The sequence below is a fragment of the Plecotus auritus genome (genome assembly GCF_963455305.1).
Source record: "Plecotus auritus genome assembly, chromosome: 5".
Classification (NCBI taxonomy): domain Eukaryota; kingdom Metazoa; phylum Chordata; class Mammalia; order Chiroptera; family Vespertilionidae; genus Plecotus; species Plecotus auritus.
In genome coordinates, this window is record NC_137776.1 from 7,386,593 (window position 1) to 7,412,157 (window position 25,565).

Consider the following 25,565-nt stretch of genomic DNA (forward strand, 5'->3'; position numbering starts at 1 on the left):
GGCTGCTAAGCAGGACAGGCAGCGGCCCCCGGCGGGCCGGATCCATGTCCTCGGCGGGCCGCATGTGGCCCGCGGGCCGGAGTTTGAGGACCCCTGCCTAGGGAGTTAATGATTTCTGTAATAAAAAAAAAAGTCTCTTTTCCTGTATCACACATTGGCTCTGACGGAAATTTACAAGATAATGTGGGGGAAGGAAAGCTGAACACTTCCTGATTCAAGAAAGGTTACTTACCTGATTCTTCCCAATCTACCCTGAAGGACCAATTGTTTTGTGTGGGGTTTTCTAAATTACACCACTTCAAATCCCTCAGGAGCCAATACTTTTTAAAATACAATCAAGGGTCGAATAATAAAATGAAAAAAACAAAGAAGCAGATGATAAACTCAGTTACTTCATTATTACACGTAGGAGGCGTGCCATTCCTCTGTCCCACGGCTCTCAGGCTGTGAATGCTGCCTCATCACGGCCAGTGAACCCCAGCTCCGGGCCGCACCCCGGCGGCTGGCAGGGGCCTCCTCGCCGCCTGTCCTTCCTGTCTAAGGAGCCGGCCTGGCTGGCGGGGCAGGGGCGGGGGGGGGGGGATGGCGGGGAGGGCCCCCCCCGCATTGCTCCTGGAGGGCGGTCTCACCAGCAGGCAGCCGGCCCAGCACCCAGGGCCTCGATGGGATCCCTGCCCCAGCAGGCTGTCCTACACGAGACAGACATCATGACACAGGGCGCTGTCATGGGCGTGACAGGGATGGAACCGGAGTGGCACTTGCAGTCCCTTTATGTCTACTTGTTAGGACTTTCTCTGTCTGCGGCAGGCCACCCCAACCCTGCGACAGGACACAGCCACATGCACCGTGGCCCACGGGACCGAGGAGGAGAAACAGGGAGCGTGTGTCCTAAACACCACGGCCTCTGATATGTGTCCCTTCCCTCTCCGCGGGCACTGCTTTGAAGGGGTCATGACGTCCTCGGGGAGAGGAGTGGTTTGTGCCTCCGGAGTCCTTGCAGGCAGCAGCAACGTCAAATCCCGCCAACGCCCGTTGCTTTAGACCAGGGTGTGAGTTTATACCAGCCGTGGGCAAACTACGGCCCGCGGGCCGGATCCAGCTGTTCTATCCGGTTCTCTTGCTCTCCCCTCCGCTCCTTTACTTTGAATTTATATTAGTTCACACAAACACTCCATCCATGCTTTTGTTCCGGCCCTCCGGTCCAGTTTAAGAACCCATTGTGGCCCTCGAGTCAAAAAGTTTGCCCACCCCTGGTTTATACAGTTTTCCGTGCTCTTTACAAAGCCTGACCGAGAGTGTGTACTCAGTAAACTTGGGTCAAATGCATATATTCATGCAATCACTAGCAAACTCTCCAAGTAACAGTATTAACAAGGCATGTCCGGGGCTGCGGGCGGGGGCTGCCCACATCCTGGAGGCATTGACTCCATTACTGACCTCACGGGCCCTCATCCCCCACCCCCCGCCCCCGCCTTTCAGCAACTTCCTGTTCTGTAGCAATTCTAGAAATGGGTGCCCAACCAATTTGTTCAATTAATCGCATAATTCGTCTGAAAGTGCCCATTATTAAAGGAAACTCACTCTTTTATTATTATAATTATTACTGAGTACAGTTATTCTAAGAACTCGCAGTATAAAGGGGGTTCACTGGAGATGGGGGGTGGGGAGGATGTGAAAGAATTCAAAGGGAACTACTCCAGAAGCGCCAGCTTCAAACACTGGGAAGGCCAGGGACTAAGTGCCCCATCTTCAGTCTCAGGTTGGAGACACGGGCATCAGAGTCTCCTTCTGAAATGCAGCCCCGCCCCCCCCACCCCCCTGCTCCCACAGGCACCCAGGCCGCTCGAATGGGCACCAAGTCTGAGCCCGAGGCATCCGCATTCTGACTGCAGGCTATGCAATGCCTACTTTCTTCTCGCTGCGGCACGACCTAGGTCCTCCATGCGGTCATTGTTCTACACCCATAAAAATGATTGAAGGAAAGCAATCATATTCTGGTCTCCCACATCATCTTTCCAATTCTCACATCTACCAGCCTTTAGCCTGACCATTTTTTTTAGAAGCAAACATGAGTTTTTACCATTTAAACTATTTAAACTATAAAATAGAATGCTTATCTTGCTCAACTCTGGGAAGGAAGGTTGGAGGGGGGAGGGGGGCAGAGGAGGGGGGAGGGGGGAGGGGATGAGGGACTGGGCCTAGCAGGGAGCACACACACTGCCATGTCAGTACCAGGTGCGCCTGGAGCACGTCGCCTTCCCGGGGGCAGAGGAGCTGGTCAAGCTATGAGGTCAGAGCCCCTTGTGTCCCTGCATGGCGGCCATCCCCTCTGGCCAGGCTTCGAGGCCCACATTCACTGGGGTTCCTGCCACCCCGCCCCAGCACTGGCCTTCTCTTCCTGACCCCTGTACTTCCTCTGGACCAGCGGGCCCACGTGCCATGGTTTCAGTGACCATCCTCTCTGTTCCTAAGCTCTAGGCCTGTGCAAATAATGGCCACCGAGTCACCATTTTCTCTTGAATTTCCAGCATCCAGATAAGTTCTTTCTTGAGCATCTCCAATGGACCAGCTTGGGGTACATCGGGGAACATAGGCGGATCTCTGCCCTCCTGGGCGTACTTTCCAGTGCCGGGTTTGCCACACTCGGCTTGTCCAGGCAGAACTGACTGGCCTCCCACCCCTGCTCCTCTGCCTCTGTCCTCCCAGTTACAGCATCGCCCGTCACCCACGGGCTTCTCTTTCAGCTCAGCTCACAAGGTCCCCCGTCCCATCCTGGTCCCACTTAGCTCTGCTGTGCCCACTCCCCACTGCTCAGGGGGCACCCACGCTCTGCCACTTTCCCGGCCTCTACTGTCAGCCTCCCTCCACCTCACCCCACGCTCCCGCTGCATGCAACCGACACGCCTTCCACTCCCCTCTGTGCCTCTTCTCCTGCGGCATCTTCCTCCTCGACTCAGCCCTCCCTCCTGCCCCTGGCCGGCAAGTCCCTGCTCATCCTCGAAGGACTGGCTCGGCCTGGCTTCTCACCTTGGAAGGCATCTTCATCAAGCAGTCCTTCGCTTCCTACTCCATTCCGTTCTGCTGTCGTACTGACCCGCTTACCTGTGTGCCTCCCCCTCCGGACTGAGAGCTCACTGAAGTCCCGGACCATGCAGCCCCCCTTGGATCGCACCCCCCATCACCCCCAGCCCTGCGCCTGGCACGCAGCTGGCACTCCAATCAACAGCTGTTCATTGCTGGTAACCCTCTAGCATGAGAAGCAAAAGCCTTCAGCTCACCAGTGAGAATCCGCTTCAGCAGAGAGAATGTCTCTCTTCCGAGGGACTGAAGAGGGTAGGTTACATCCGACAGCCACTCACCTCACTCCTGGAGGCCACGGCCCGGTGCAGCGGGGTCAGCCACATGTTGTCCTTGGCATTCACACGCGCTCCTGGAACCAAACAGCACAGGTTAGAGGCATGATGCAGCGGGGGGTGGGGGGTGGGAGGATGGGGGGTGGGGGGGGTCTCCTGAGGTCACGTCAGATGCTGTATCTTGCGCTCCCATTTGCCCGGTGCCATCACCCCACTGCATTTTGGTTTTCCTTGTATCGGTCCCGTGCTTTCTGGCAGCTGCACAGGAGGAGACACCCAGGACTGCAGAGGAGCGAGATCGAGAACTGAGAATGTCCAAGAGCTGGTAAAGACCGGGTGGGAAGTACAGCATCCCGGGGGGAGGAGACACAGTGGTGAGAAGACAGATTCTCCAGGGCTGTGGACATGTGTGTTCTGAGGAATGAAGGACTTTTCCAGTGTGTGTGTGTGTGTGTGTGTGTGTGTGTGTGTGTGTGTGCGCTCCCGAATAGAATGTATATTCCTGAATATAAAATACATAGTCAGATAAAGTACTTTCTATTTAGTGATTAAGCATTTCTATCTCACAGGGCGCACAACACTCTCTTGGCAAACCGTCAACGGCAAGCAGGCTTCCAACTAGTGTGCACTAGGGCCAGTCAGCTTCAAACACATCGGGTGAAGTTGAGTTCTTTTTTATTTCTTTATTGATTAAGGTATTACATATGTGTCCTTATCCCCCCATTGCCCCCCCCAGCCCCTCCACTCATGCCCTCACCCCCCTGTTGTCTGTGTCCATTGGTTAGGCTTATAGGCATGCATACAAGTCCTTTGGTTGATCTCTCCCCCTTACCCCCACCCTCCCCTACCTTCCCTCTGAGGTTTGATGATCTGATTGATGCTTCTCTGTCTCTGGATCTATTTCTGTTCACCAGTTTATGTTGTTCATTGATGGAATTTCGTCTGGGCTGAGAGGATCAGCAGAAATCTCCTTTATCCAGGAATCCCCATTCTGTCTCTGGGACTAGCCAGGTATTTTGGTGGGAATAAGCCAGCCTCCATGGAGCGCTGGGGCAGACCAACAGAAAGCCTGTGTGGGCTGCGCATGGCTCCCTCACACTGCGGGGAGACAGGCTCCCTCACTCTGTGGGGGACAGTCAGGCTCACACCAGCTAGAGCCAGCTCATACCCAAGCCAGAGCCAGCTCACATTCTCTGGAGCCACCTCCATCATGGAGCAGACGCCTCAAATGAATGGAGTCAAGGACAGCAGAATCGGCCCTCATTCTGTGACACCCTCACAGTTCTCACCGGGGCAAGCCCTCCAGCTCTACAGCTGAACTGATAAAACACCCCATCTGCCCGATCTGCATGGCTCAGTGGTTGAGCTTCAACCTATGAACCAGGAGGTCACAGTTCAATTCCCAGTCAGGACACGTGCCCAGGTTGTGGGCTCAATCTCCAGTAGGGGACGTGTAGGAGGCAGCCAATCAATGATTCTCTCTCATCATTGATCTTTCTCTTTCCCTCTCCTTTCCTCTCTGAAATCAATAATAAAAAAATATTTTTTAAAGAAAATTATAAAAAAAACAAACAAACACCCCATCTGAGCTTCCTTTTCAGGGGGCTTCAGGGTTTTGATCAGTCTTCTGATCAGAGATGAAAAGTTTTCTTAAAAGGGCTACTAAAGAGGAGGAGCAAGAGAAAATGTCGTCGTCTGCCGATGCAGTAAGATGAGACTATTTTGGCCTTCGGACAAGGAAGGAAGCTGGTGAGGAAGAGGAGTGAGGACATGAGCAAGGCAGGCAGAGGAGGGGAGGTAGGGCGGTGCCTCTGGGACAGGCTGGGGCAGGAGGCAAGTGGAAGCAGGGCTGGCCAATCTCTGCGAGGCCAAGGCCAGCTGACAGCTTAAAAATAGGAGCCTTGTTTTTTTACGTGTGTGTTTTTTAAAAAGGCACCAGGACATGATGAGCTAGAGATTTAGTTTAAGATACCAGCTAAAAGGAAATAAGAAATCATAGAACTTACACAATCTTTTTCTCTTTAACTGAAGGACAAATACCATCAACGATACTAATTATAGAAAAGAAGAACATAATAATCCCTAAAACCAAGAGACAGACTCCTCCCCTCCCCCCCCCGCAACCTCCCTACCCTCCCCCCAGTCTAATTTCATTGGTTTGAGATGGGGCCAGGCACATGTGTACTTTAAAATGTTTTCCAATTTTATTTTTATTGATTTCAGAGAGGAAAGGTGGGAGAGGGAGAGGGAGAGAGAGAGAGAGAGAGATCAATGATGAGAGAGAATCATTGATGGGCTGCCTCTTGCATGCCCCACATTGGGGACCAAGCCCGCAACCCTGGCATGTGCCCTGACCAGGAATCTAACTGTGACCTCCTGGTTCAGAGGTCGACGCTCAACCACTGTGCCACACCAGCCGGGTCTGGGGAGCTTTGAAGGTATACTTTTGGCCTGGCCAGCGTGGCTCAGTGGTGTTTCTACCTCTCTCTCCTGCTTTAAATATCAGGGGGACCACTTTGTAAAGTATATGAATCTTGAGCCACTATGCTGTACAGCTGAAACTAATACAGAATAATATCTACCTAATAAAAGAGTAACATGCTAATTGACCATACCTTCACAATGCCCACCAGCCAATCAGGAGTGAGTATGCAAATTAACCCAACAAAGATGGAGGGTTAGTTTGCATACACAGGCGCCGAGCGGCTGGGGGCAGGGCCGGACGCAGGTGTTCCGCACCACCCCAGCCACTCTGGGCCTCTGAGCAGAATGGGAAGGCAGAAAAGTGGCTCCGGGCTGGAGCAGAAAGGCTGCTCTGGGCAGAGCAAAGGCGGTGCCTGCAGCCAGAGGAAGGAAGGCCCATTCTTGCACGAATCTTCGTGCATCGGGCCTCTAGTTGAATATAAATAGTAAATGAAGAAAAAATTGAGTTGACTGTTTTGAATAACAAAATTCACTAGTTGCAAAATAAAATAATTCAGGAAGTTGAAAAAAACTGTATTAGGGAGAGGCAAATGACAGGAACATTAGCATACACATCACACCCATCAAGTTGGTGAAAATTACAGTCCGACAATGCTACGAGTTAGCAAGAGTGAGGAGCAGCAGGAAGGCTTGAATACAGAGGGTGGGAGTGTGACTGGTGCAGCCCCTTTGGGAAGGATTTTGGTTCCACCTGGTAACATTGAACAAATGAAGTTGCAGAATAATACCTATGGCATAATACCAATCACATACAGTTTTTAAATTTACAAAAGTAATTCTGTATGTTGTTTATAGATGCAGAGGCAGGAAGTAAAGGTAGCAACTACAGCTAAAGAAACCAGCATTCTCTAAAATGGGTGCTCTGTGGAGGAGGGTCGGGAAAAGGATGAGTAAGCAGAGCCAATGGGCTGCACCTGTGTCTTCAATGTTTTCTTTCCTTTAAGAAAGGATACGATGCAAATATGGCCACTTTGACTTCATAAATCTTGGTGTACGTGGGTATTAATTATATTGTTTTCCACGTTTTTCAGTATATTAGAAATATACAATGTTTTTAAGAGAGCTAACACATGTGAAGTTTAATGTTTCTTAATAAAATGGGGGACGGGTGTTAACTTGCTTTTTTTACACTATTTTATTCTTGGTCAGTGGCCCTTGATTAAAAAATGACACATCCACCCTAACTGGTTTGGCTCAGTAGATAGAGCATCGACCTATGGACTGCAGGGTCCTGGGTTCGATTCCGGTCAAGGGCACATGCCAGGGTGAAAGGCTTGATCCCCAGTGGGGGGCAAGCAGGATGCGGCCCATCAATGACTCTCATCATTGATGTTTCCCTCTCTCTCTCTCCCTCCCTCTTCCTCTCTGAAATCAATAAAAATATATTTTTAAAAAAGAGGAAGAAGTATATGTCTTAAAAAAAAATAACTCGTCCACTCTTTCCATAGAAAGTGGTCCCGCCACCCAGTGTCCTCCAGGATTTTCCTAAGGTTCAGGCCAGGGGAATCCTATATAATAAAAGCCTGATATGCAAATCGACCAAATGACAGAATGACAGGTCGGCGGGAAGCGGGGCCGGTGAGTGGGTGGCACCAGGCCAGTCAAGGCAGGTGCCAGCAGGCAGAGGGAGGGGATGGTGATCTGGGGGCTGCAACCAGCAGCAGCGGGGCAATGGGGGGGGCAGGGCCAGCCACTCACCAGCAAGCGCTATCTCCCGATCGGCCCACCGGTCACCTCCCTCAGAGGGAGGCCACCAGTGGCGGTGGGGCAGAGATGGGGGGCAGGGCCCAGACTGTGGCTTAGGCCTGGGGGAGCAGGCCTAGGCTGTCAGTTGGACATCTCCTGAGGGCTCCCGGACTGCAAGAGGGCACAGGCTGAGCTGAGGGACCGCCCCCCTCAGAGTGCACGAATTTTCGTGCACTGGGCCTCTAGTAAGGATAATAAATAGCAAGAGTCTGTTGGTGGAACAGTCCGACTGGAAAGGAATTTTCCAGTTGAGGATGTGTTCCCTGCTGGCGGCGTCTTAATGTTTCTCTCGTGCTCTCCTCTCTCCACAGCCGCTGGCTGGTCCCAAATCAGGCGCCCAGCTGCGGGGCAGACCGAGGCCCGGGAAGCTCGGCCAGGAAGGCGATGGGGAAGCCACGCCGCACGGAGGGCAGCGCTCTGTCTCAGGGACCCTTTCCTTGGCTCTCCAAATGCCATTCTGGTCTCGCCTCTTTGTGAACCTAAGCAGCTCATCCGCCGTAGCTCCGTCACCAGCCAGCCGACCAGGACACTCACGAGGGAGGGCAGGCTGCACGCGTGTAGCACATGCCCAGCCCTGAGTCCACCTGCTCTGGCCACCACAAGTCAGAATTTTACCTTCAACCTCCTTCTCTTCCTTCTCCCTGCCCCCTCCTCCTCCTTCCCCTTCCTCCCTCCCTCCCCACCCCCGTGACATGCAACCTGCTTCTGTCCTTGTGTGCGGCATTAGAAGGCTCTATATCATGTTTCTAAAGGAGATAACTTCGAGTCATAACCATTGAAAATATTGCAAATCTGATTAGAGGAACGTGGTATCTCCTTGCGCTGCTTTCCTGTTGGACGGTGAGGCCGGGTATCTGCTAATATGCTTGTCTCCTGCCCACTCATCACTCATTCTCCGAGAACTGCTCCTTCAGATGCTTTGCCTGTTTCCCTTCTTCTTCGATTATTGTCTGTTCTTATCATTTACAGGCATTTACGTTGTGTTGTTAGGAGAATTATTATTTATATATTGTGAAAACTTTTCATTGCGTGTGGCTTTTTTTTTAATAGCTTTTTTTTTATTGTTTGAAGTATTACAAATAGTAGTACATATGTCTCCTTTTTTTCTTCCCCATTGACCTCCCCCCGGCCTCCCCTACCCCCCAGTACATGCCTTTACCTGCCCCCCTCCCCAGTGTCTTGTATCCATTGGTTATGCTCATATGCATGTGTACAAGTCCTTCGGTTGATCTCTTACAGCACCCCACCCCCACCTCCCCTGCCTTCCCGCTGTAGTTTGACAGTGTGGCTTTTAATATTAAAATTCTCTCAAAGAGAAAAATGACCCCGAGCCGGCTGAGCTCATAAAGCAACCCCCCCCCACCACGCCTCTTGTGTAACACACCCCGCATGGCTTCCCTGCGCTCCAGGTACTGAGAGCTCACCACAGAGCTGGGGCGGGGCTGCTCCCGGTCCCGCTGAGTCCCCCGTCCCTCCGGTCGTCCTCCAGGAAAGCTCCCCTCCCAGCACCGGAGTTATTATGACAAAAGCAGAGTTATCTGAACGGGGACCGGCCGTACTTCATCAGTGTCATCCCAGCCACTGGCTTCCTCGGCCTCTTGCCGGAACACATCCAGCCTTGTTTACATGTCAGCAGGAGCCAGAGGATGGCTGAGTATTTATAACTGATTTTTCTCAAGGAAGCTCCCCGTTATGTACCTGCCCGCCAGGCGCCACGGGGCACCGAAGGGCAGAGGGTCTGCATGCCGAATGACTTAAAGGCAGACGCGGTTCACCCAGGGACATCTGAAAGCTTACATTATTATTCATTCAATGGTAGGCGCTCCTGATTCTTCAGAAACGAAGACCCAGCTCACAGCTGGGCATGAACCCTGATTGTGAGTTAAGTGTGTGTTTCATCTCACCCCTATTACCTCCTGATTTTGTGTTCACAGAGAGCAGGAGTAACGGGCGCTCTGAGCGTCTTTTCCAGAGGCGACATGTCTGTTCTCTCAGCCCTGTCGTCTAGGAAAAAGTAGAACGAAGGCAAAAGGTAGGCGAGGGACTGAAAGCGCTTAGAGGTCAAAGAGGATAACGGATTCTTAAGGCTGATGTATCCCAAGTTTGGTGTTTAATTATGGAAACAAACAAGTATAAACCAAAAATCATACGAAGTATGATTAGAATATAATGCAATCGGCTTGCTATGGGTTTTTTCACGCAGAGACCAAATCTTATTACAGCCCAGGAGCAGTGTCCTTCAAAGCAATGAACTTGGAAGCGCGTGTGATAATCCCATGATGTGGCAACTGCTCAGAGCACCTTCAGCACTCCCCTTGGACTTGCCGTTGGAGCCGGCTGACATGCCCACCAGGTAATGGCTCATCCCTTGATAATCACACCACCGAGGGGGGCACAACCAGCACCGCCTGGTTTAATCACCTTCACCTCTTGGGGGTGGAAGAAAAACACACCCCAAAAAACAAATCCAACCTTAAGGGATGAGTATGTGTTATGCATAAGAGCATCAAAACAATGACCTGCGTGGCTCAGGAGACAATCTGCACTGGGAGTAGAAATCACATTTTGAAAAATCACAGGAAATCCCTTTACCGGAATACCCCTTGGTGGCCTACATGCAAATGAACTTACTATTTTGAATTCGTACTTACACCTCACACATCCCATGCTGGAGGGTGAGGATTCAGGGTTCTTCCTCCAGCCCAGGGCTCTAACCCGTGTGCATCCCTCTACAGCATCCAGCTGTAGTTTCTCTACAGCTGCTGCCACTGGGGTCGTGTTCCCGTGCCTCTGCTTCCTACACCGCAACCTTGTCCCTTAACTCTTATCCACTCACTGATTCACGTCGGTCTCATGCATGCAGCTCTGGGCAACAGCTTGACCTTCTCTCTGACTTGAGCCCAACAAGGCCAGTTCCCAAAGAGAAGCGAGAGTCAGGTGGGGAAGTAAAGCCAGAATCTGCTCTGGCGGTTACAGGAAGGGGGGTTTTGCAAGGCCTGTTCCTCTCTGTCTGTTCAGGGGCCTCAGGGCTCCATCCACCTGGCTAATAGGAGACAATGTCGGGAGGGATTACTGGGGTTGGGTTACAGTACACTCTGCAAGTTAATACAACAATAGAGAACACAGCTGTAATGGGCTATTCTGGCAAAGCCAAATTATTTGTCCAACATGGGAATCATTAACACCTCACTCGTTAGGAAGTTGGAGAAGAGTTTGGGTGGATTCCCTAAAGGGTCAGCTGCCAGATGAAAGCTCAGAGGTGAAATTGTCCTGCTCTTACAGTGACTATTCTTTAGGAAAATAATATACAACTGGATACAGGACTTCTAAGAGCAAACTAAAGCCATGTGAATTCCAAGTGTTTACCTAAAGCTTCTACAATTGAGTAAAATTTCTAAAGAACTTTCCCCATGCTCTCTCAGACCCTAAATCTTTCTAATTTGATGGGGGTGAGGAAATCCCATGGCATGTGCCACCCAAAATTATACTAGAGGTTAACAGCTCAGAATTCCAAGACAAAGAGGTATACAGATCAAGATATATTCTCTAGGCTCCACTGAATGAGCCACATTTAAGAGCAGCTGGCCCTAACTGGTTTGGCTCAGTGGATAGAGAGTCAGCCTAAGGACTAAAGAGTCCTGGGTTTGATTCTCGTCAAGGGCACATGCCTGGGTTGCGGGTTTGATCCCCAGTGTGGGGCATGCAGGAGACAACTGATCAATGATTCTCATCACTGATGTTTCTATCTCTCTATCCCTCACCCTTCCTCTGAAATCAATAAAAATATATATATTTTTTAAAAAGAGTGGCTGGTGGACTCCATGCCACGTGAAGGTGGTGAGGCATCTAAGGAAAACAGGGGTCAACTTCAGGCTGCAGAATTAAAACCTTCCCTTCCAGGTATGAAAAACATACAGAAACCAAGGCTGGGGTCCAAGACAAAGTTCTGAATTGGCACATTCATGAACCTAATGTTTTTCTGAGACTTTGAGGTGTCTCTTCACACGTTTGGATGGTGAGTACAGCCACTTGGGACCATTAGCTGTCATACCACGAAGTTCTTTACTTTACACCCCACTGGTTTCCGCCTACAGTTCTCCATGGGCCAAGTCTCTATCGCTGGGGCAGCCGGCCAGGTGCGTGCTGGCTCGGAGCCCTGGTCCGTGCCAACACCGAACAATGCGTGTTTGTTTGGCCTAGGGCCCTGGAACATCTTAGAACCGTCAGCGGAGGCCTGCTCTCAAGAACACAAGGATGCCACACAGGCTCCCAACAAGCTCCAGGCAACCGTCAGGAGCGCAGGCTGCACAAAGCACTGTGTCCGGGAAAGCCCACCTTGAAGGCAGTGAAACCTTCCTTGTGTGTCCAGCACAATTGTTGTTCGTTTGTTAATCCTCACCCAAGGATATTTTTTCCAATGATTTTTAGAGAGAGCGGAAGGAAGGCTGAAGGAAGGAGAGAGAGCGAAACATTGATGTGACAGAGACACATGCACTGGTTGCCTCCCACATGTGCCCCGACCAGGGCTAGAGATGAAGCCCGCAACCAAGGTATGTGCCCTCAACCAGAATCGAACCTGCGACCCTTCAGTCCACAGGCCGACGCTCTAACCGCTGAGCCAAACCGGCCAGGGCTCCCAGCACAATTCTTGTTTCCCTCCCACAATGTCCTCCACATCTGCTTAGACAGCTGCATCCGCTCCCACCCGGGCGCAGCTCGCTTTGGGTTCTACAGTTCCCTTTGCTACTGCAAACAAAGGCCGAGCATAGTCTGTGGGCAGAGGCCTTTCCTCCAGCTTTTAATTTCCCCAACAGAAGGCAGGAGGAAAGGCAGCAGGTCTGCACGTGACCCACACCAGGACGCGTGCACGTGCTCAGACTCATTCCTGGGCCTTGTCTGGCTCAAGGCGGAGAGCACATACTGATTTCAGAAACCTGCTCGGTGGAACGTACCAAGTACACAGGTTTCCAAAAATGAAAGCACTGGTGTTTTTAACTCAGATAAAATACTTAAAATCCATAGAAAAATAAAGAGAATATCGCAAAGACCAGTGCACATGCAAATCAGATTGAACACATCTGCCATATTTGCTTCCAATTTTTAGAAAATAGAGTACTTTACAGAGTTGTAGTCTCTTTTGTGCCTTTCCCTAAAAACACCCCTCCCTCGACCTGCCTCCTCAGAAGTAAGTAACTACTGTCCAGAAATTAATGTTTCCTTTCCTTGCGTGTTTTTATATTTTTACTAGAGGCCCGATGCATGAAGATTCGTGCAAGAATAGGCCTTCCTTCCCCTGGCTGCCGGCAAATGCTTCCCTCCGGCACCCAGGACCCGGGCTGCTTTGCTCCAGCCAGCACTGCCACCCACCGGGGACATGCTCCAAGCCGCGCTGCAGCTGCTCGGAGCACGCCCCCACCCCTGGTGTGTGTCCGCTGGGGCTGGGGGCGGCACGCAGTCCCCTCCTGCCCATCTGTGCACACAGCTCCTCCTGAGCGGTCGTGACGCCCAGCTAATTTGCATATTACCACTTTATATATATAGATTACACGGCCATAGTCATAGGTCCATCAACAGAACAAAGCATTGTTTTGCAGTGCAGTTCAGCTCTATGGACGTACACACACATTTGTGTCTGTTCATATACACGCGAAGGAACCAGTTTGCTTGCTTGTTCTTTTATAAAGACATCCAAATATGCTGGATTCACCTACCACGCTGGGCCTGATAGATGGTCAGGAATCAGATTTTCAAATCACACATAAGTTTTGCTGGAGACGTCATTTTTCAATAAGAACAACTTCTTGTGCCCTAGCTGGTTTGGCTCAGTGGATAGAGTGTCAGCCTGTGCACTGAAGGGTTCTGGTTTTGATTCTGGTCAAGGGCACATGCCCAGGTTTCAGGCTCGATCCCCATTAGGGGGCGTGCAGGAGGCAGCCAATCAATGATTCTCTCTCATCACTGATGCTTCTATCTCTCTCTCCCTCTCCCTGCCTCTCTGAAATCAATAAAAATACGTGTTTTTTAAAAAGAACAACTCCTTGCACTTTTTACACATTTACCGACAAAATCGCTCATCGAATAAACTTTCATGAGCCCCATAAAGAAACTGTGCTTGCATTCCTTAGCGTGGTCACTGCAATAAGTGGGTCGCTGACAGTTATCTGCGGTGACTGTACGCACGCTGGCATTTACCTGAAAGAATCAGCAGCTCGATGATCTCGGCATCTCCCAGGAACGCGGCCACGTGCAGCGGAGTGCGCTTCTCCGAGTCCTGCAACCAGGGCAACAGTAAGCAAGTCAGTGTGGCTGCAGGGGCCATTGGGAGACACAGCAGGACAACGCATTCTCTGAGGCTCACGCTTGGGAGAGAGCGAAGGCCAAACGCCGACTCGGGCGAGTTCTGCTGACACATTTCTCTCAGCATCTCCCCCAGTCGCATGCACGCAAGATCCCATTTTCTGAGTCTGTGTCCTGCTGGCCTCGCTCTCCTGCTAAGGAAGGTCAGCTCCGGTCAAGGATGGCCCATTATGCACTAGATGATGGAACTGAATTTATTTGTAAGCCTTCAGTAATGGCTAAAAAACACAAATCTGAACCATTCTACCTACCTGAACTGCATAGCGCAAAGCTTTCCATGATTTATGTTCTTTCTGGAATTTTTCACAAGGACAATGAACATAAGAACAGTCATTTTTCTCCTTTCTATCTCCATTAACTGTGGCCTACACACTTCCCATTCATGTAATACATATTGAATTCCCACTATGTGCCAGGAACCAATGTGTGGGGACAGAAGGGTGACTGTGAAAGGCCCAGTCCCTGCCCTCAGGGAACTTGCATTTAAGTGGGAGGCCAACAATAGTTATGAACACACATAGTCATGAACACAGAAAGATCATTTCAGGTGGTGATAGCAAAATCACAACAGAGTGATGGGACCAAGTAACTGGGGAGATGGGAATAAAATTCCTTCGAGTGCTCAGGTAAGGCCTTTCTGAGGCTGCTGACAGTGAGGGCTAAGTAGACACTGTTAATTCTGTTTTATAGATGAGAAACTGTGGCTCAAATTAATTACGAAATTTCCTCAAGACCCCATAAGCGCATAGCAGAGCCAAGCTGAGGTCTTCCCCACTCTACGTCCTTGGCAAGGCCTTCAACATACTGCGCTCAGAGGCAGTACAATAACATGCGGGGGGGGATTGCTTCCCCATCTGTACATCAGAGATAGCAATGCCTACCTTGGAGAACTGATAGGAAAAGTTAAGGTAATGCAAGTCAGCAAAGCTCAGGCAGCACAAGGCTTGGCCATGTACAGCCAGTGCTCTGTGCAGAGCCATCGTTGCCATCAGCACAGACAGTCCTGTGACATCTTCCCGCCAGGCCTGAGAACTCTCAGGACCAAGACCAGGTCTCACGCCCGCTTATCCCTAGAGCAGCAACAAACTAGGTGCTCAGCAGAAACTGGCCAAACCGACTGGTCTGCGTGCAAGGTCTCCCCGCAAACATCCAGCCATCGCGCCATAACAGTGGCAGCCAAAGTCTGGATGCTGCCTTTGAGGTTTCTCCTACAACTAGCCTGTGTTTTCGTTTCCAGAGATTCGTGGATTCATGATTAATCTTGAGCATCCTTCCTGTGATGACCTGATGATACAAGCCACCTCACAACCCTGGATTAGGCCAAGGAGATTATTCTATTTTCTGACAGCTCAGCCCTCTGCTCTTCCAGACCCATGCTTTTAGGCACTTCCTGACTCACTAACACCTAAAACAGGTGGCAGGCAGGGGACACAGCAAGAGCTGATCTCCCAACAGTCTATTTGTTAGGAGGTCTGGTAAACAGGCTTCATGAAGGGATGGACTAACTTTTAATCACTAGATCACCCTTACGGTGAAAATAAAGCTTCAATATTTGAAAACACGTTTGCTCATTTGAGAATCCAGTGTTTTAACTGGTGTGCCGGATTATACAAGTCACCAAGAACAGACTTCCACAAACGTTCTCTATTTCTGTTTCTTCTGGTGAGATCGCTACAAGCACTTCCCATGTCAGCCTCATATTCGCTTTCAATCCCCACTATCGCTACCAAAACGTTTCGGTTGGGTCTCGGGATAGAAGTTACTGGTTCATAATTACACATTCTCCTGTGAACTGAACTGGTTGCAGGGTTTGGTTGAACAAATTAGACCTTACCTAAGTGATTTCCACAGGGGCTAACCCAACCCAAATATGACTTCATTTGACCCGAAGCAGAGTCAGTGCTCTGTTGAGCATGTGATCTCCAATAAAACCAAGAACACCCTCGTATCTAAACCTGCTGGCCTGTTATTATATGCCTGGCCTTGCCGATTTTGTGGCCCCTTTTATGACACTTTTATGACATGGCTTGTTGAAACCAAAGTTTTTATAGTATAAAATGGGTGTGTTCTGTGAGATCATATTGTAAAAATTTTTCATTGTTAAATTCCAGTGTCCCTATTGCTATGCATTTAAAAGTTTCCTGCAGCTTCTAGTACATCTACGCATTTCTATTACTTTTTAAAAATATATCTATATTGATTTCAGAGAGGAAGGGAGAGGGAAAGAGAGATAGAAACATCAATGATGAGAGACAATCATTGATAGCTGCCTCCTGCATGTCCCTTACTGGGGATCGAGCCCACAACCCGGGCATGTGTCCTGACCGGGAATCGAACCGTGACCTCCTGGTTCATAGGTTGGCACTCAACCACTGAGCCACACCGGTCAGGCTACACATTTCTATTACTGACCGAGGGTTGCTGACACCTGCTCTCTCGCAGGCGCCTGAGTGATGCACGGGATCATGGGTCAAGGGCGGACTCGGAGCCACAGTCATCACCATGCTCCATCGGGTGAGACTGTCCAGCAGTTTGCAGTTCGTCCTCTGCCTCAGTTTAAGGCCACTCTGCTTTGTCCTAAGCCAGACAAATGGAGTGGGAGGTGCAATGACAGGAGAAGGGGGAAGGCTCTGGGGAAAGAGGATACTAGTAATAACACTGGTGAAAATCGGGTCTAGGCCAGGGATACCCTAGGGCAGTGGTCGGCAAACTCATTAGTCCACAGAGCCAAATAGCAACATTACGATGATTGAAATTTCTTTTGAGAGCCAAATTTTTTAAACTTAAACTTCTTCTAACACCACTTCTTCAAAATAGACTCACCCAGGCCGTGGTATTTTGTGGAAGAGCCACACTCAAGGGGCCAAAGAGCCGCATGTGGCTCGTGAGCCGCAGTTTGCTGACCACGGTCCTAGGGCATCTAGGAGAAGAAACAAAACCTACCTGCTAATCATGGAGTGCTTTTAATTTTTTTTTTCCAAAATGCCTTTTTATCTATTCTTCTACTTGACTCGCATAACATCCCTATCAGGGGAGACACATGTTTCAGAACTTTGTTGTTAAGTCTTATTATCACCATTTGAAAGAGGGAATCTGAGCCCTCGCTGGTTTGGCTCAGTGAATAGAGTGTCGGCCTGCGGACTGAAGGGTCCCCAGTTGGGTTCCCATCAAGGGCACATGCCCGGGTTGCGGGCTCGATCCCCAGTCGGGGGTGTGCAGGGGGTGGCCAATCAATGATTCTCTCTCATCATTGATGTTTCTCTCCCTCTCCCTTCCTCTCTGAAATAAAAAAACATATATTTAAAAATAGTAATAAAAAAAATAAAAGAGGGAATCTGAGCCCTTGAATTGGGTTGTATGACTCGCCCAACACAGTGAACACGTTAAAGAATGAGGTGTCCTGGCTTCCCATCTGTATCTGAAGGCTGACCTAACGGTAGTTTCTGGATCACAGTTAGAATCCAGGACCAGCCAGGACGCTTGCAGCCTCAGCAGAGTGGCCGAGCCATGTGCCCCCGGCACCGGCTTTCACCTCCTCTGTTGCCAAGTGCACCCTCAGTGATAACCACACTGATGAATGGTCATGTGGCTCTTCACACTGCCCACGAACCAAGAGGAGAAAGACTTCCAAAGCAGGCACGGTAAGACGAGCACCCAGCCCTAAACGGTTTGGCTCAGTGGATAGAGCGTCGGCCTGCGGACTGAAAGGTCCCGGGTTCGATTCCGGTCAAGGGCATGTGCCTTGGTTGCGGGCACATCCCCAGTTGGGGGTGTGCAGGAGGCAGCTGATTGATGTTTCTCTCTCATCGATGTTTCTAGCTCTCTATCCCTCTCCCTTCCACTCTGTAAAAAATCAATAAAATAAAAAAAAGACCAGCACCCACTGCAGATGGCGCATTGGAGTCGTTTTTAACAGACTGTTCAAGTGCCACAAAAAGAGAGATCTTTTTCCGTTACCCTGTACCTCCAATTCCAAACAGCCCTTTGCAAACACACCCAGGAAAAGACCCAGGTTTCTCCAGAAGGAAGGAAGGTAAACCCTCCCTCTCTATGAATAGCCAGAGACACACACAGCCCGTTGGCGTCTGAGCTACATGTGCAGAGTGTCAGAGAGAGGTCAGGCAGAGGAAGTGTGTGCCGTCTGTTTACGAAGGAAGCAGATGAAAGAAAACAGGGAACCTGAAGTATATACACGTGCAGTGAGCTTGACATGGGCAGGCAGTTTATTCTGGCAGCTACGAATACTGTGCAGGCTGAGGGGGGACCCAGCCTTTGTTTTAAAGATGAGGAATGGTTTATTACATGCTTTGAAGACTGTCAGAAGGGCACGATCTAATCTTCACTGTAAGTATCTGTCGTGCGCTAAAACAAACATCCCTCCCTCCATGTAAATATCTTACGTACCAAGACAGACAGACGGAGCAACAGTGAGAAAGCAGGCCCGCAAGGCCTCCCTGTCATGAAATGCGGCAGTTCCCATCATCAGTGCAAGCGCCCACTGGTATGGAAGGAGCAGGGAAGTGACTGACAACGGGGGCCCGATGAGGTTGGTGTGCTAACCAACAGGTCACCCAGAGCAAGGCGATGTCTGAAGAACCTGCACACAAAACAGGTTCCTTGGAGAGACTTCAAATATGTGAGGAAAAGAGCCGAAGACACAGCATAGACTGAGGTCAAGCAAGAGGCAAATAAGAAAGACACTTGGTTTTAAGGTGGGGATTAAAAGAAGTTTGTAAAGAAGAAAGCAAAGGAGAGAAGCATTCTGTTTCTTTTTAAAATCTTCATGTTTACTTCCATGTTTGAACATCTCACAGATATAGACAAGCACAGAAAATGACAGACCTTTATGTTCCTACCAGGAAAAATCAAACATGTTAACATTTTTCTATGTCCGCTTCAGACGCTGTTTTTAAAAGATAGCTTTAGGGGTACAGCACCATGAAACTGTGACTTACCTGTCCTGAAAATAACTTGAAGAGTGTGTGTGTGTGTGTGTGTGTGTGTGTGCGTGTGTGTGAGAGAGAGGTTAGGCTGTTTTCATTCTTCACCATTACAAATGGTGTTGCAATGTACATCTTTCTCCATGTCTTCCTGTGCATATGTACGAGAATTTCTCTAGAGCAGATACCAAGAAAAGGAAGTAGCTCAATCTTAGGGTATATTCATAGTCAACTGTACTAGGTACTGTCAAGTAGCTCTCAAAAATAATTTTAACAATTTACACTCCCACAGGCCACCGAACAGATCCTTTTCCCCACATCCTTGCTAATATTTGATGTTACCAACCTTATGCCAATATAATGTGCCTGACATGGTATTTCACTAAGTACAAGTGAGATTAAGATCCTTTTCATATATTTATTAAAAGTTCAACTGCAGCCCGGCCAGCATGGCTCAGTGGTTGAGTGTCAACCTATGAACCAGGAGGTCATGGTTAGATTCCTGGTCAGGGCACATGCCTGGGTTGTGGGCTCGATCCCCAGTGGGGGGCGTGCAGGAGGCAGCCGATCAATGATTCTCTCTCATCATTGATGTTCCTATCTCTCCCTCTCCCTTCCTCTCTGAAATATATATATATATATATATATACACACACACACACACACACACACACACACACACATTTAATCTCAGGAGAGGAAGCTGGAATTATAAAATATTTGAACTGGAAGGGTATTAGAGACATCCAGAGAGTTTAACGAATTGGCTCAAAGTCACATGGTGTTAATGGCAGTGGTGGAACTGCTCATTCATACAAGTGACAAAATATTTACTGGGCCTACTATGTGTCAGACACCGTGCTACGTTCGAGGACACCATGGCATCAAAAGACGGGTCTGGGCCTTCACAGAGCCTCAATGAATCCTGCTCTCTTGCCCCCAGCGGGCTGTGCACTGCAGTAGACTGATATTAGGTTAATCACACCAGCCAGCAAAGAGCAGACGCACACACAGTGTTAGAAAATGCCAAACAGACAAAGAAAGAGTGTGGCATGAAAGGAGACATTTACTCTGAGCACAACAATACCTTTTAGTTACCGGGTCTGTTTCTCGCTCTCTCTTTTATGGGGACAGAGGGGGCTGAGGGGAATTAAAAGCAAAAGCTTATAATAACAATTTCTGTGCTCCACCGAAAACTATCTTAGCTGAAAGGATTAGTATTTCTTTACCAAGTTCTTTTTCAGCCTCTGGGTAGATATTTTAGTTTATATGCAATCCTATTTAATAAAAGAGTAATATGCAAATTCACCGTACCTCCGCTATACCCACGAGCCATGCCCACAAGCCACACCCACAAGCCAATCAGGAGCAAATATGCAAATAAACCCAACCAAGATGGCTACGGCCACAGAGAGCAGGAGGGAGGCATGGGTTTCCCTGGCAATTGAGGAAGCCAAGCTTTCCGCCTGCCCTTGCTGGCCTAGGCCTCCACTCAAGGCTACAAAGTTTCAATGATAGAAGATACATAAATCCCAACAGAAACGGCGGCAGACACGGAGCTGGAAAGAGCAGGAGGCTAGGGTTGCCCCCGGTGATGGAGGAAGCCAAGCTTCTGCAGCCCTGGCCGGCCCAGGCCTCTGCTTAAGTCTACAAAGTTTCAATTACAGAAGATACATAAATCCCAACAGAAATGGCTGCCACCTCAGAGCAAGCAGAAGGCTTGGCTCTGCTCCAGGCTATAAAGTTTCAATTGTAGAAGATAAATAAACCCCAGATACCAGGGCCTCCGCTTGGGTCACCAGGGGGCATGGCCGGCCTGCAAACCACCACAGGCCCCTCGCCCAGGCTGCCCCACACCCCAAGGGAACCCCCACCCTGATCCGGGACACCCTTCAGGGCAAACCAGCTGGCCCCCACCCATACACCAGGCCTCTATCCTATCTAATAAAAGAGTAATATGCAGATTGACCATCACTCCAACACACAAGATGGCTGCCCCCATGTGGTCAAAGATCCTGCCCCCATGTGGACACAAGATGGCTACCACAAGATTGCCATCAAGGGAGGGCAGTTGGGAGGGACCAGGCCTGCAAGGGAGGGCAGTTGTGGGCGATCAGGCCAGCAGGGGAGGGCAGTTGGGAGGGACCAGGCCTGCAAGGGAGGGCAACTGGGGGCGATCAAGCCTGCAGGGGAGGGCAGTTAGCGGTGACCAAGCCAGCAGAGGAGGGAAGTTGGGGACGACCAGGCCTGCAGGGAAAGGCAGTTGGGAGGGACCCAGGCCTACAGGGGAGAGCAGTTGGGGGGGACCAGGCCTGCAGGGGAGGGCAGTTAGGGGTGACCAGGCCTGCAGGAGAGGGCAGTTAGGTGTGATCAGGCCTGCAGGGGAGGGCAGTTAGGGGCAAACAGGCTGGCAGGGGAGCAGTTAGGCATCAATCAGGCTGGCAGGGGAGTGGTTAGGGGGTGATCAGGCTGGCAGGCAGAAGCAGTTAGGGGCGATCAGGAAGGCAGGCAGGCAAGCAGTTGGGAGCCAGCAGTCCTGGATTGTGATGGGGATGTCCGACTGCCTGTTTAGGCCTGATCCCACTGGGATCGGGCTTAAACGGGCAGTCAGACATCCCTTGAGGGGTCCCAGATTGGATAGGGTGCAGGCTGGGCTGAGGAACACCCCCCGCCCATGCACGAATTTCATGCACCGGGCCTCTAGTATAGATAATAAAAATCGCCAATGCAGTTATCGGGACCTAAGATATCAGATCAGCTCAATGCATCAACATGTTAACAATGATTATCCTCTCGGTAATTTTATGGGTGTTCTTCACTCTCTTCTTTCTTTGCCTGTATTTCAAGTCTTGTAGATAATGCAGTTTAGAAACAAGAAAACAAAATTCCTTTGTATATAAGAAAACGATGTCCTATTTAAAAAACAACAACAACTGATCTCTAATAAGAGCTAGTTTTAAATATTACATATAAATAGTAAAGCACTGGACATTATTTCCTGTCCAAAGCCTTAATTATCTCACAGTAGGTTTTAAATAATTGATATGTGAATAAAAATTAAAAATTGATATGCAAATGTGTTCCCTTGCAAAGGACAAAACATTTTGTTTGTGACTGCATGTGGGAAAACTGTACCTTGTGTAATGCTCCACAGAACTGCGGAAGCTCTGCCCTACACAATGCATCATCCAGTCTTTTTTTTTTATTATTACCAGTAATGTCAGAGAGGAAGGAAGAGGGAGAGAGATAGAAACATCAATGATGAGAGAGAATCATTGATTGGCTGCCTCCTGCACGGCCCCCACTGGGGATCGAGCCTGCATGTGCCCTTGACCAGAATCAAACCTGGGACCCTTTAGTCCGCAGGTCCACGCTCTATCCACTAAGCCAAACCGGCTAGGGCGCACCATCCAGTCTTAAGAAAACCCAGGGAGAAGGACCACAGAGGTTTTGCTAACCCAGTTTTACGGGAAAGGAATCAAGGCTGACTCCGAGAGCTAAGGACTTGCCCAAAGTCACGCACCATCACTGGGTGCCTCGGGTTTCCTGGTTCCACATCCTCTGCGTCCTCTCACAGCAGTGCACGGGCCTTCCTTATCCAGTACGAATTCCTCTCCAGGAACCTGCGTCCACCCTCCTCACAGCACTTGGAAGGCCTTGGGTCCTACCCTGATCTTTCCTGTCAAGTGACCTGCAGGGCAGGGACACACACACACACACACACACACACACACACACACACACACACACACATTAGAAGTATCCTCCAATGGTCAAGAGAACGTAGACTCTGGAGTCAGAATGGCCTGACTTTGAATCCCTCCTCTGTTACTGTGTGACTTTGGGCAAATAACTCAGCCTCCCTGACACTCATTTTCCTTTTCTGTAAAATAAAACAAGATCAAACTAGACATCCACTAAATGTCAGTCATCCTACTATTATGATTATAACTATGGACAGCTTTGTGGTTTATCCTCATTGTTTTCGGTTCCTCTTGGTGATTTGACAAAATAAGAAGACACAGAACAGTTTCTGGAGAAAATTTCCCGGTAAGAAATGGTATTGGCCAGGACAAGGGCAAAGTGCCTCCTCACAGCTGGCCAGTAGTGGCGCTTTGCCTGCCTCCTCTCCTGCAAGAAGCAGTCAACCCCATGGGCATGGCCATGCCTTCTGCTACCTCAACCCACAGGCAGCTGAAGCCTCTCCCAGATCCGAGGTGGGCCTGGCACGCTTCGTCCTCCGTGGTGGGTCTCCGGTCATGGCACTGCCACCTCTGGCCATCTGCCCTTGCTTTCCCTGCCTCTCGCTAGCCAGGCTGTGGGCTCAGAGTAGAGATAACCCGACTGATCTCGGTATCTACCTAGCACCATGCCTGGCGTACAGCAGGTGCTCAACATATGTGTCTTGGAGGAATCAAAAGGAGTAATGTCTTGATTTAATTTTAGATTCTATCAAAACCTACACCCCAATGAAAAATGGCCTATGAGAGGGCGGCCTGCAGGTTTCTGTGGTGAGACGGAGAACTGGTTGTGCGAGAGGTTACGAATGCCAAAGTGTCTCTCATCGTTGATGTTTCTCTCTCTCTCCATCTCCCTTCCTCTCTCTGAAATCAATAAAAACGTTTCTTTTTTTTTTTAACCATTTGTACTCCATAAGCATCTATAGATGCAAGTGGCGGACCTTTTTTAATTAAATTCAAAATATCCTGGCCATTAACTGAAAAAAAGTACTGAAGGGTACACATCCCAATCAGCCATGTCACTTGGCTAGGACCGAGAGCTCCTGGGGAAATTTTAATTCAGACGGTAAGAAAGGACTTGATTTCCAATCTGGCTGCGTGAGGACTTTCGGCACACCTCAGGTCACTGGAGGGCTGGCCTCAGAAGCCACCAGCTGTGTCTGGGCAGCAGGACAAGGTCAAGGGCGTGAGGAGGAGAGGGTAGAAGAGGAAGGAGGGAAGCGCAGCTTCTGAGCTCCTGGAGTTCCCAGGGGGGCCTGGCCCAGGACGCCTTTCCCTCGCTCTCCAGGCCACACGGTGGGGCCAGGCCGCTCAGGCACTCCCCCAGCTGAAGAGCAGCTCTCAGGAGAGCCCCCCGCCCCCTCCACCCCAGAGCAGTCTTTTTAGTGGAAGGAAGAAAGGCAGGCCCTGCCTCTATGCTGAGCCTCTGTGGTGCTGACTCCCCTCCCCTGGCTGGGAGATCTCAGTCCACTTTCTAAGGGGGTTGGGAGGAGGTTCTTCCTGTAATAGGATCCTTGCACCTTGCACCGCTCCCTTTCGAAGCTCCCTCGTAAGCCCCCATACCTGTCAACCCTGCCCCCTGCCAAGGGACCCCTCCCAGCCACAGGACATTATTCTTCCTGGCACCAGGCACCAGGCCTGCCTGTTCCTCAGAGCTGCCTGCTCCGTTTTCTCCACCCTAAGATGTCTTACTTTACAAGGCCCAGCCCTCGACCTCCCACAGGCCCTCCCACCAACCACTCTCCCAAGCGGCCCCTCCCTCTGTGGTCCCTGGACTTTGCACTTAGCTGATTCTGCCTTGGATTTTAGCGCCTTGACCCTGGCAGCGCAACCCAGTGGGCCCTGGAGACAGGGGGCCAGGTCCAAACCCCAGCCCTGCCACCTAAAGCCATACTGACCGGGCAAGGTACTGGACCGCCCTAGAAGCCTCCATGTCTTTGTCTGTAAAATGGGAATAATGATAGTACCTACCTCCTGGGATCTGTGAGACGGAATGAAACGATGCTAATAAAGCTCAGTCGATGGTTAACACTCAACAAATATTGCCCAGTATCATTTAACCCGTTTTCACCCTTTCCCCCACAGCTCATTCTTGGTGGTTGGTAGAGATAGGGAGAGAAGCACGGCCTGCGTGGCTCAGTGGCTGAGCACTGAGCTTTGAACCAGGAGGACATGGTTTGATTCCAGTCAAGGCACGTGCCTGGGTTGCTGGCTTAATCCCAGTGTGGGGTGTGCAGGAGGCAGCCGATTGATGATGCTCTCTCATCATTGATGTTTCTATCTCTCTCTCCCTCTTTCTTCCTCTCTAATGAAAGAAAATTATATATATAACCTTGTTTCTAATATATATGGAGAGAAATGGGGTGGAGACGGAGATGGAGAAGGGTAAGGTGTCAGGTGTCCCCATCCAGTCTCATCTAAATTCCAGGGCAATCAGATGGCACCATCCACACAGGAGGAGGGACAACGTGTCCAAGGGTGAGAGAAACACACTCTCTCGCAGGGCCTGTGACTGAGACGCATGGAGCCAGAGGAAAGAAATCACACTCCGCTCAGCATGTGGGAGGTGTACCTGACAGAGGAGCTGGCCAGACAAGCCTTCCATCCATCTAATTGCTGCCTGGACCCCTGTAATTACTGGGGTGACCGGCAGGTGGAGTGAGCACGAACCACAGCTTCTCATTTCCTGTGGGTGGCAGAGACTGGGAACCAGGAGGCCAAGTGCAAGAACATGACAGGAGCTCAGAAAATGCAGTGCTGTGTCTAAACAGCAATGGGCAGACTAGTCACTTGCTGGCGTTTTCCTGTGAGCGCCCCCCATAAAACACAATGGGAAGCGTTACCCATGAGAAGTCGCCGCCATATACAGACAGCATCAGGGCCCGTTCACCTGGAGCCTACCCACTGGGAGACACATTTCATAGTGACTCTGGGCACCACACACG

At 50.1% G+C, this 25,565-nt stretch overlaps 1 protein-coding gene across 1 annotated transcript in view; it reads right to left on the reverse strand.

Moving 5' to 3' along the window:
• The window catches only part of ANKRD44 (ankyrin repeat domain 44), a 259,546-nt gene that overhangs the window by 108,462 nt on the left and 125,519 nt on the right, over positions 1-25,565 (reverse strand). Inside the window, exons 3-4 of the mRNA XM_080669556.1 lie at positions 13,776-13,854; positions 3,360-3,430 (exon numbers count right to left, since the gene is read on the reverse strand). Of these exons, the coding sequence (XP_080525682.1) occupies positions 3,360-3,430; positions 13,776-13,854 (150 nt within the window). The remainder of the gene's footprint in view (positions 1-3,359; positions 3,431-13,775; positions 13,855-25,565) is intronic.